At 39.2% G+C, this 12,253-nt stretch overlaps 1 protein-coding gene across 6 annotated transcripts in view; it reads right to left on the bottom strand.

Moving 5' to 3' along the window:
• The window catches only part of CTNNA2 (catenin alpha 2), a 462,766-nt gene that overhangs the window by 30,192 nt on the left and 420,321 nt on the right, over positions 1 to 12,253 (bottom strand). For all 6 annotated transcript variants that reach the window (XM_040064114.2, XM_040064113.2, XM_040064118.2 and 3 more), the window contains 3 exons: positions 7,236 to 7,349; positions 3,863 to 4,044; positions 1,439 to 1,544 (listed from right to left, as the gene is read on the bottom strand). In XM_040064114.2, the coding sequence (XP_039920048.1) occupies positions 1,439 to 1,544; positions 3,863 to 4,044; positions 7,236 to 7,349 (402 nt within the window). The remainder of the gene's footprint in view (positions 1 to 1,438; positions 1,545 to 3,862; positions 4,045 to 7,235; positions 7,350 to 12,253) is intronic.

Genomic DNA, 12,253 nt, shown 5'->3' with positions numbered 1-12,253 from the left:
AGACCTCTTATCCCTACCAGTGCCAATTTAATATAAAAAATATTTACTCAGTTCTTGAAGCCTATGAATTGAAAGGATGAATTTAAAGCAATACTTCTGCAGAGTTGTCAAGGCTTTAAATATAAATACCTTGGAGCAAAAAAAATGCAAGGGCTCTCTCATTGGAACAATAATTAAAAATGCAATTGTCCACAAAAAGTTTATATTACATGAAGGTCTCCAGAGTTCTGAGAAACATCTTTAAAGTGCAAGCATTAAAACAAATACTTCATTCTCACAATAATTTCACCGTTTATTATTAGGGTTAAAGTCCTCTGAAAGTTAAAATGTGACTCAAGTCAAGGCACTCTAAGCATAACAAGTCTCCTTCTGTTTCTTTCTTTAAAATATTCCACCTCTGCAAATACTGCAGACTAGGAATTTCATCAGCTGACAGATGGATTTCTTCTTTCTTGTGTTAAAATGAACAGATGCTACAATTGAAAGACTGGAATGGGTTAACTACAGGAAAAAATGCTTGCTGCTGCTGAAGACCTAAACCTAACATTTCTGAGGTTACAGGAAAATTGTCAGCTTTAGGGTTTTTGCCACTCTGGCCCATATTCCATGGCAGGGTGTGTTAAACACTACCACACCCTTAACTTGAAGAAGAAAATGACATTCTTATTTTGAAGAAAAGAATAGAGGCAAGTCAGTTACCCGATTCCAGCAAATCTTCTCTTGATGAAAATGAAATGAAAAAAACTACTGGAAATTTACAAATATGATGTTTAATTTGCCTGAATCTAAAATTAGCTATACAGGACCTGGATTTGAAATTTGGCTCCTGACTTTTAATACGATGCTTCCTCTTGTTCTCAAGATGAATAGATAATCCAGTCTGAAAATATATATACAGCAAAGTCATCTGCCCAGCTGTGACATGAATTTGGTAAAAGTAAGTGAGGAGACGAATCCCACAACATGCACAGTACACCAAGGTAAACCAGAAAACAGGGAGTCAGAGAACCTTGAAGGAGAGAAGTGCCAAATCAAGGGGAAATTGCTGGAACAAAGAGCTGAAAAGAATCTAAGGATTCCAGGGCACTTGGCAAGGGGAAAGGAGCATCCAAATCCCTACTGCTTTTTTAACAGCAAATACATTTTGGCTGTGATGATCTCACAGGTCTTTTCCAATCTGAAAGAGTCTCTGTCTAATTCTAACAGGCCCAGAAGTGAGGCTGAGGAACAAGTCAGGCATTTCTGAGCTTTGGAGACACTAATTTATGACTTTCCTGCTCTGCAAAATGCTGATGGGTCTAGAAGAACCACCTTCTATTCAATGGGAAGATCAGGATCCAGACCCTCAACAGGCAATTTTCTGATAAGACAGACTTTTCCTGCAAAAGGCAACTCATCCATAGAGGTTACAGTGCATTTCAGCTCATTTTGGGGCTACCTGATCAGCTACTGCCCGTGCCAATTTGTCCATCCTGGATCCTGCCTCTGCAATCTTCTTGGCTGCATTAATGACATCGGATGTATTCTTCAGGGGGCCTTTCCCTCTGTGAAACACAAAACAATTACCCACAATCTCAATAAATCACGAAATGGAATCAGTTTTAGTGACCCTGTTTAGTGCTCGATTTTAAAATAGTAACACAAATGTCTTCTTAATTTATTACAATTTTGCCTTTTAAGTACTTTATAGTACAGCTTGATTAAGAAATCTGTCTGCTGTATTTCCTTTCCCTTACAAAATGCCTCACTGGCAATTTAGTCCGATGGTGCCTTCAAGCACATGAGCTGTACTTAATAGTATATGCATTTTTAAGTGCTCATTAAGCCAGTGTTGTTCCTGGAATACACAACTATTTCAAAATTATGTGATTCCCAAGCCAGCGCTAAATGTTCAGCCCATCATGTCAAGGGCAAGAATGTCACATTTTAGAAAAGCTATTTTTAGTAGATCTTTTTGTTGGAAAATAAAGAGAGGTGAAGCATAATCATTATGTTACACACTTGAATGTCACGCTTAAAATGTGTATAACTAGCTTTAAGCCTGATCTTTCACTATATTTTTAAGATGATACACAAAATTCCGATTTTAGTCATTAAAGCTACTAAAATGTATTAAGATAAAAGGTGTCCGCAGACTCTCCTGAGTTTGCTTCAGACTCAAAACTTTAATCTGTTTAATCTGCTCGTACCAATAAAATTGCTGCTGCTCCTGAGAAAGTCTCAGCTGTGAATTAATTTTCCATTTTTTTTTAATGTGGAAAATCACAATATGATCTAGCATTTTTTAAATGAAACAGAAGGCATTTTTTTTCTAAGCACAACATTGCATTATTTTTGGAATGTTTTAAATCTATAATGGCAAGAATAACATGCTGAAACATATTTCCCTTTTAATCTTCTTTCTGGAGTTTCATTACCACCTTAAACAGATGAAATACAAGTATATTTAAGTTCACTTTTGGTGAACTTAAAACTGCAGCAAAAATACTTCTTGGTGACCTCATGTGCTTCAAAATTAACTACATGAGCAGCTCTGTCACAAACTCCATGCATTTGAAAAATTATTCTATTCTAACACTGCTGAGGTTACAGCCAACCAAAAAGGTGTGAAAGGCTTGTTTCTGTTTTAATGGAATATATTAAACAACTTATTATTGAATCTGATTCAGACAGAGGTGCACTTTGATACTTTGATGTTTTTATTTACTTCAAATGTGTCAGTAGTTTTTATATCATTCTCAAATTAGTTTTCTTCTTTTGATGCTAGAAAACATAATTATAAAACTTTCAATTTCATGTTCAATGTATCAAAGGCTGTCCAGGAGGTTGCAGAAACTGTGCATATTCTGGGCTGCTGCTTTAGGGCATCATTTTGTCCTTCCATGATACAATGGCACTGTTTGGGCAGATCTCACTCTATTTTTTGCTGGCAGAAGGATCAGAGACACCAATACAAGAAAAGTAACACAGTATTCTGTAAAATATCATCTCCATCCAGTCCACCCCCTGCCACTCTCCCAGGCTGCTGCAAGGCCCAACCAACTGGCCTTGAACACTGCCAGGGATGGGGCAACACAAAGAGATGAAAAAATGGATGCCTGTTTTTAAACCTGAAGAAAACCAGGAAGATTTTCATCCTGTTTTGTGTAATCACATTTTGATAAATACCATTTAAACTTTTGAACCCGCTTTAAAAATAAACACTGAACAAAATTTAATTTACTACAGTGATCTGGAATTCAAAGAATCTTGTAAACCATTCTCCCTGGTGTGATTAACAATATGACCATAGTTAAAGACAATAATTCTGTTTACATTGTATCATTAATGAATGGCCTTTGGACACTCTGCGATCAGAGAAGAACAAGACATCAACAGAGAAAAGAAATGAAAGCAAAAAAAAAATCATTACTGACAGACTCCCACGAAGCAATAGATCAAATCAGATTCATTTCATTGGAGGTTTTTTTTTTGGAAGGAAGTTCAGTGTTCAAGTGATATAAATAGTTTTGCCATTACTTTTGATTGACACAAATTGTGCTGAAATGTTGAAGGTTCAGAGAGGCACATGCATTTAGATGGGTACTAAACGAAATGTCACTGGAGTGTCTGTAAGGTCACAGACTAACTTTGCTGCTGAAATACAAAATGATCTGCAAATAAAAGAGACCTGCAAATAGCACAAAAACTTCATGTGATTAATCCCATTTGGACAAATACCCAGGGCAGGGTATACGATGAGCGATCCTTGGCTTTGCATCCCCAAAAACCATAGCAAATCACCTCAAAAGGGTACAAAGCAAGGAGAAAAGGGAAGATGTGGCACACCTGAGCTCCTCAGCTGGGGTTGTTTTGTCCTTACCTGGTGAAATCTGTCATCTCCATCATAATCATGCACATCTGCTTGGCCAGCACAATGATGTCATTGCCACTGTCATCCCACTTGGCCACCTCCGCATCCAGCTTGCTCTTTTCTTGGTGGAATATCTCCACCTGCTCCGCAATCTTTGCCTTCTCCTCCTGGGGCAGCTGAGCCATGATAGCCTGGAAAAAGAACAGGAGTTGGGCATGAAAAAAGGAAGATAAAGACTAGATCTTTCCAGTGGTCCCAACAGCTTGTGTTTCTTTTTATGGGAGTTGAAGATGCCAAGCAAAATCCTGTAGGCATTTGATTTCTGTCAGGACAGGCAAAAGCACATTCACAGCATGTTTATGCCTCTTCTTGCACTTTCAAGATGATAAAATTTATATTCATGATGTCGTTATTATTCACCAGTTGACAAAGGAGGATTAAATCTCGCTTATGGGGAAGAATAAAACGAGTGACATTTATGGGAGAAGGCAGACCGAATTGCCATGTCTCCCCTAGTCTCATCCTCTGTCAGAGACAGAGGATTTCAGGTTAACACAACAGTAAAATAAGCTATGACACACAAGACAATACACTTGAAGTGAATTGTAACAAACATATCTTTAAACATATTTAGTGTTCTAATTTTCTCTTGGAAGAGATGCAAAAAGGCACTGAACAGGTTGGTACTGATCTGCCTCAGCATGAAAAAAGCACAAAGTTCCTGCCCCCCATCAAAAAAAAATCCCTAAAATATTATAATAATTACTCTTGAAGATCAAATGGACACTTTGAATAATGATTTCCAAGTTAAGCTACTATTTGGCTCTAGGGGTTCTGAAGACCACATTATGCATTTAATGGGGTGTGACACATATTTAAGTGTCATTACATTTTTTTCTTGTTTATGTCACTTTCAATCAACTGAAGTCTTTTTCTACATATTCTTAAAATGCTCGTGGCTTTTAAAAATTCGTAATTGACCTTTTCCAAAACTTAAATTAAAAAGGGTTATAAACAGTAGATCAGAAAATGCAAGTTAATCAAATTAAAATTCAAGACAAGTTTTAATTAGGCCTTATCAATGTAACTCAGCAGTTTCAAATGTCAGCATAGTAGACTTTGCACAGAAAAATGCAGTGTAAGTCAAGCTAATAAATAAATATATAAAATGAGAACAGAACTCATGAAATAGAGCTGAGGAATTAACTGAAGTTGAGAGAATGTGATAGGAGTAGTGAAATCTGGGAAGTTTATCTGTGTGACTTGCCTGTGGTTTCTTCAAGTGGCAGCTTCACCTGAACACTCTTTAAACTGGTGAACAGTGGTTTAATATTTCTGTTCCAGCTGCTGATGTGCTTTCAAAGCAGCCATATCCTACAGCAAATGCAGCCCGTAAATTCCAGTTTTATTTCTCCTGAAGACCAACACAAGTCTTTCTACTGAAACACTAACAGCCTTACTGAGTAAGCATATTAAACAAATCCATTACATTGCACAAATAAAAGTGTTTTGCATCTTTTCCACAGAAAAGGTTCAGATAAGATTCTGTTCTGCTCAGCACTCCAGACTGGGGACTGGGCAGCTTCTGCTTAGCATGTTTCCCTTTTAGGTTTTTATGATTTGTTGCTTCATGTGCCACACTGCACGTTACTCAGAACTGTCTTCATGATGTTTATACAGCGTGAAGCTGATCAAAGCAGAAGGTTTTAAGTGCAGCAGTAATAATTACCACAATAAATGCAATAGAATTTAAGACTCCTAAATCCCCAGGTGAACTCGATTCTTAGCAAGAAAAATTACTGCAGTCTTTACTTGGGTTTCAGATCAAGAAAGGATGACATGCTACCCAGTACTAAATGTAACCAAAAAGATGAGAAAGGCTGTGAAATTTGACAAAATAATCTGTACTGCATCTAATTTTTGTTATACCTGAGTTTTGTTTTAGTAGTCAATACTTCGAATATCTCAAACAGGGCTTTATGCCGTTTAGAATGTGAAAATCACGAAAGATGGTCATTTACATCCAGAACAGTTCTGTCACCAGTCTCACAGTAAGGAATGCAGGTAGTTTTTGCCTTAGGGATGTCATGATAAAACTCCAGTTTTTCTGATACATGCTATGGTTTACTTACCATCTATATTCAATTTTCAGGAAAATAATTTTAAGACAAAAAGAAATCTCTGCCCATTCCACCGGATCCATGCCTTGCATTTCTCCCACACCGCTGAGTAAGCTTGTTTCAGATTTTGGTCACTCTACTGTTTTTTTTCAGGGTGTAAAACCTTTGTGTCGAGCCCCAGCCTACAGCAGCTGAAAACTCCTCTGTCCTGGTCCTCTGAGCTTTCTCAGCATCTTTGCCTCTTGGTCTTTAGGTCCTCAGCCCTACAAATCTTCTTCCAGACTCCAAGGTAAGAAATCCCCATTCCAGTTACCAACTTTTGCTGGTGTTTGAGTGTGTGGGGAGGACGCTTCTTATTTAGTCCATAGCTTCACTTCTAGCACATCAGAACAAACCAGACTTGTGTTAAAAAGACATGAAAATCATTCAGATAATTCCCATTTTCTCACTGGTTCTCTCCTGGAAAATGTTAAAAGGCTTTTCTTTAAAAAAAAAACCTTTATTTCTAGGCAAATATATTTTCATGATGCATAAAATTATATTCTGATTTTTTCTTTTTTAATAATCTGAGCTGAGAAGCTTATGCAGTAAAAGGTAAACATTCATCAGAGGGTGGCACAATCCTGAGTGTTAACAGGAATATTCCTGAGTGTTAACAGACTTCACTTCCCCAGCCCCTGTGACCCCGAAGCACTCATCAGCTTAATTTGCAATCCCCATGCACAAGCTGAGGTCGCAAATCACAGTGACTGGAGTTTATCATGATGTAATTACCCTGGTAAAATTACATTGACTCAGTAGCAAATGTCTTCAATTACAATTAAATTACAGGGACTACTCAGTAGCTTAAACAGATCTTCTTGACAGGTTTGCACACTGGGAAACATGACTAATGTAAGATTTCTCTGGATACAGCACATGCTGCCCTGATGGGATTTTTTTTTTTTTTTTTTTTTTTTTTTTTTTAAATTTGCTGTCTACTCCCACAGTTTCAGCACATTCCAAACCTGCAAAGCCTTCTCTTACAGCACTAGCTGGATCAAGTAGCTGATACTAGGCACCACAAAAGCCTCAAGATCATTCAATAAATGCTACTTAGAGAGGTTTGACATGAAAAAAAACCTTCAACAGCTCCGTTAGCCTGGTCCCATCCTTTCTTAAATGACCCTGAGGACTGGAAATAACTCTCTTTGCTTTCTGAAGCAGAGATTTTATTGGTCACTACCAGACACTCACTGGAGGCACGTGGGGTTTGGACTCACCCTTGCACTCTGGCCAGCAATGAGCTGATCATCCTCAGTCTGGACACTCGTTCGGCTGCGCACATCATAATCCTCCTGCTCGAAGTCTGAGTCGTCCTCCAGCTCCTCGGGCGTCTGGAGAGAGGGAGACACGGGAGAGAAAGCCACAGAGAGGGGATGACAAGCTTAAAAAGGACATAGAGTCCTAGGCACAGTGAGCTCTTATTTCATTGACTACCTGCCCAGGAAATACTGCTCCATTCTCTGAAATGAACTTGCCTGCCCCAGCAGTCAGGAACTGAAATTGAATTGTCTTAAAAATTAAATTGTTTCAACCCTAGTTTTCTTTACAAATGGCATTTGTCATTACCTTGCCACAACTTTTCTTGCTGTGATTTCTCTTGTCTGTTAACATGATGAATGCAGTTCCAGGAACAAATATCCTTTGGAAACATTAACAACTGGAATGCAGTATTTCAAAATAATGTTATTTCGTATATAAATGGACACTAACACTATTATGTTACTGGAAGCTACACGTAATCTTCGAAAGAGAAAGTAAATACCTGGGAAAAAGTAGCTAACATCCTGGAAGAAAAATTCATCAAAGCAAGTAAGAGATTTCCCATTGAAAGAAATTGTAAATGATGCCAACTGGTTTTGAAACATGAAATTTATAATCTGTGTAATCTGGTTTGTTCACGTGGTCCTTTTCATATACAGAGCTTTGGAATTTGACTCATCCCCCAGATGAGACCATGATGTCTCCACTGCTGGTGCTAAGAATGATGGGAGGGTTTCTTGGAAGATTGATAAAATCAAGTTATGCATTTTCAGGCTTCAGATTGCTTACTGTTGAAAGGAAGGAGAAAAAAAAAATAATTGATGGATTTGTTCATTTGGGTTTTTTCATCTTCTAGCAAAAATTTCAGAGAAAAAAAAGTTCTTATTTATACACAGAAAGACAGTCATATTAAAATCACTATTTAGTACCATATTTAGTAAAGATGATGCAAAAAATCAAATCTTTAGAAGGAAGATTATATTCCATTTTATGGTTGAATAGCATCTGGTACAACAGCCCGGCCATGAGTGAGTTCTGAGAGTCCCACACATGACAAAGGTAATAGGAGAAGAAAACCACAGGAATTGCAGAGAAATCCTCACCTCCCTGGACACCCATCAGCCCCAGGGACAGCCTAGAAGGCAAAAGCACTACAGAAGAAATCATCCAGGCTGGCATTTGGAGCTTGGAGGCCACATCAAGTTTTCTAGCAGAGGTGCTAATCACTGCCAGTTGTCATTACAGCTTTGTCTGGAGGATGCTCAGTCACTAGGAACGGCTCCAAGCCCTCTAACGTAACGCAGAGGAGGCTTCTGGAGATATTTCTGTTCCAGCTTGGCTTCCAACACCAAGTGCACATCACTGTTTGTAGCTGCACCGTGAAGTGCACAGGATGGGGAGAGTAAAACACAGCCATCTTCATCTGATTTGAAGAGTATGAATTAAATACGTGTTTTTGTGCTGAGCGCTGGAGGAAGAAATAATCAAGCGTGACAGTGTGGTAATTAATGAACCTCGGTCTGCACCTCTGAGGAGAGCGTGCACAAAAAGTGTGTAACAGCACAGGCAGGAGAAGAAGTTTAGATGAAAAATGAATTTACCTTCTCTCTACTGTCACAGGTGAAATAGAAGGGTTGGTACCCATCATTACAATGACCAATGGTTCTTGTTTTCCAATCACCTTTAATCTCTTTGTTCCCTCTGCTCAGCTGCCCAAGGGCAGGATGAGACCTTCCTATCTGTCATAAACAAGCGAGCTACAAAGAGAATCCTACAACTCCCGGAGCAAAGAGTATTTTCTATCACAAGGCCCAGCTTTTCATCTGCCTAGGCTTTGCTGTTTAGAGCAAGAACAGCGCGAGAGCTTCAACAAACCAGCTGGCTCTTCCCCATCCTCCAAGCCCCCCCAACGAGCCAGTTTCACTGGTCATTGCAAAGCCAGTACCCTTTCACACCCCAAATACACTCCTCTAGTGTCTCCTGTCTCCACTTTTAAAAATAAGATAATAAAACATAATGTGCACTCCTTTCCAAGGCTTTCATAGCAGTCATGTAATATTCAAAATAGTAAAGTAAAGATGTAATATTCAAAATATTGCATCTCAACATGGTAACCAGTAAGGACATGAGGTTGCCTTATAAAAAGAAAAAAAATATTCTGAAAATTCCATGCAAGGACTTATTCTCGAAGAAATATCCAGAAAAAATTGTATTGCTGTTACTATCTGACATTCATAATCTTAAAATCTGTGGTCTTTAAAAGACTGAAATTTAATCGGTATAAATGTTGAACTTGGAGAAAATGTAGTGCAAACCAAAAGGGCAAGTAATGCAACTGTTAGCAATATACTACAAGCACAAGACATCTTCCTGTTTCCCCTCTGTACAAGTGAGATCTAATTCAAAGTGATCTTTTGGATTCACTCTTTTCATGTTTTCAAGTGTGGTGAATTTTATACTCTCATTTTCTTCCCCAAACAGCTGCATTTTGCATTAGGGTGAAGAAGTAGGGTTAAGTTTTATCTGTATGCTGCCATTTCAAACATTTTCATGCTTTTCACCGTTGCACCATGCTTTGTCTTAGCTCATCCCCTGGAGATGCAGCACACATAAAATATAAAGTAGGGTCTCCCTTTTGTTTAGACACAAAGGTACCCAAACCCCCTATATATATATTGAATTTGACTCAAAAGACTACTCTTAACAAGGCCTTCTAAACATATCAGAACAACTCTAATTTTTGTGCACAACTAACAGGACCTTGATATTTAAAACCTTGTTTCCAAGACAACAGAGTCTGAGACTTCATTTCTCTGAGCTGGGAGACAGAAAGACTGATTCTGTCTTGCAAACACCTGGATTGATGGTTACACAAATGCAAGAATCACATATCTGAGGTTGGAGACAGCTTCCAAACAGAGCTGACAGCCACCAGTGGCAGAAGAAACTAGAGTAATATTCAAAACTAATGGATTTTATGCACTGATTGATTCCAGCAGAAATGGATCAACTTCTTTGTAGCACAAGCCATAAGACTTCCCAAGACTACATTTTTTTTCAACTACAGTATCTCTACTACACACAACATTCATCTAACTCAGAGGAAGTCTTCCAGTGAAGAAGAATCTTTCACAATCCCAGATAAATCACACAATAAATATATGCTTTCCCTTTTAAGATGCATGTTTTATTTCTAATATGAATGTGGTGACTTTCAGCTTCCAGGCATTGGAATATATATATTTTTAATATCTCTCTGGCTATTTGACTGAAGAGCTTGCTGAGAACAAAATATCTTCCATATCTGTCATTTTTTTAATCATTTGTGACTGCGGTATGAAAATGTGAATTATACAAGTGTAAGACATAAAATGGCATATATATGCAGATTTATAAATTTCACCAACTCAAATGTGTTTGATGAAGACAGAAACCCCACTTTGCTATGCACTTAAAAATTGTAAGATGCAATTACAAGAATTTCAGCACTGTGAACACCAAGTCAAGCCAAGCTTGTAATGAGAGCAAAGACTGAAGAGATGAAAAGATACTCCCCTATTTTTTATAATGAAAATTCCCACTAATTCTAAAAGACAAATAGGAAAACCCCCAGACTTTACAAAATTCTTTTAAATCCAACTCCATGCAATTCTGTACGTTTGTTTTTGGTAGCACTGCAGCCTGAGTGACTCAGCTGCAAGCAGCACCTGAGTGCCTCAATCAGAGAACCTCTCTCACTGCAGATCTTCAGTTCTTTGGTGATTTACAGTAAAATCCAACACTTCAAATCCAATCTGAGGAGCAGCAGGCACTCAGGGGAAACACTGGATCCCACAACACCCTTTATAGACAGGATGCTTCCAAAGATGATGGGATTCTGCACCAGATCTGGTTTTAGAGGACCTGAAATGTTGCAGCACTTTGGATTTCACCACAGTGGCTGCCACAGAGGTGGTGGTGGCTAAACCTGACAAGTCTGGAAGAGGAGAAGAGCATTAACACACCCAAACAGTTGGGGCTGAGGTCTTCTCCCAAGGACTGTAAATCCCTTAATGACAGAACAGAATAGAAATGGAGTTAATAATAGAATAAAATATCCCAAATTGGAAGGAGCTCATGAGGACCATCAAAGTCCAGCTCCTGATCCTGGTCCTGCACAGGACATCCCAATGAGACACAACTTGTTCCTGAGAGCATTATCCAAATGCTTCCTGAACTCTGTCAGGCTTGGTGTGAGAGACTGGAACTGTGGAATGGCTTAAACACTGTTAAAAAAGGACTTTGCCATAGTGACAAAATTGTGTAAAAAGCTGTGACCACCGAAGCCCCGTTCAAATGTGCCTCCTGAGGGGAACTGGCCTGTGAGTTAAACCACTTGATGGGAACTTGAGCAAAGGTAAAGGTGGCACTACTGTCCAGGTCTAAAGAGAGGTGTGAAGAGAGCTAAACAAGGCTGGGGGAGAAGAATCAGCTCTGGCTTGGTTTGATGGAGGGGAGGAGAGATTTTGGGTGTGTGACAGGGAGGGAACACCCACCCTGCCTGAGCCACAAACTGGCTCAGCTATAAAACCCACCCACCCTGGGCCAGCCACATCCATGGGACATTCACAAGAGGGGCAGCAGAGGAGAGGTCATAAACCAGCATAGAACCATCAAAGACCCCCAAAACACCCCCAGACTCATTGCTGAGGCCTTGCAGCAGAGACCTGCACGTGATGCCAAGAGATGCCACAGTTCTAGAGTCTGTTGAAGCAGGCAGTTTCAAACTTGTCCCCCCCAGGGGAGGAACCAGGCGTTCCCAGCTGGTCCAAACCATTAATCCATTGACTCTGTGTTTTGTGCGACCCTCACCACTGAGAAGACCAGAAGAAGAGGATCAATGAGATGCTGCCAGGAACCACAGAGTGGTGATAATTTCTGCTTGATCTGTCACTCTTTCTCTCCCAGCCTGCCCCTCTTTTTCTTTCTCTCTGTC

This window comes from Hirundo rustica, chromosome 5 (assembly GCF_015227805.2).
Source record: "Hirundo rustica isolate bHirRus1 chromosome 5, bHirRus1.pri.v3, whole genome shotgun sequence".
Taxonomy (NCBI): Eukaryota; Metazoa; Chordata; class Aves; order Passeriformes; family Hirundinidae; genus Hirundo; species Hirundo rustica.
Note: the sequence above shows the minus strand (reverse complement) of the source record. Positions and strands in the feature narration are given on the sequence as shown.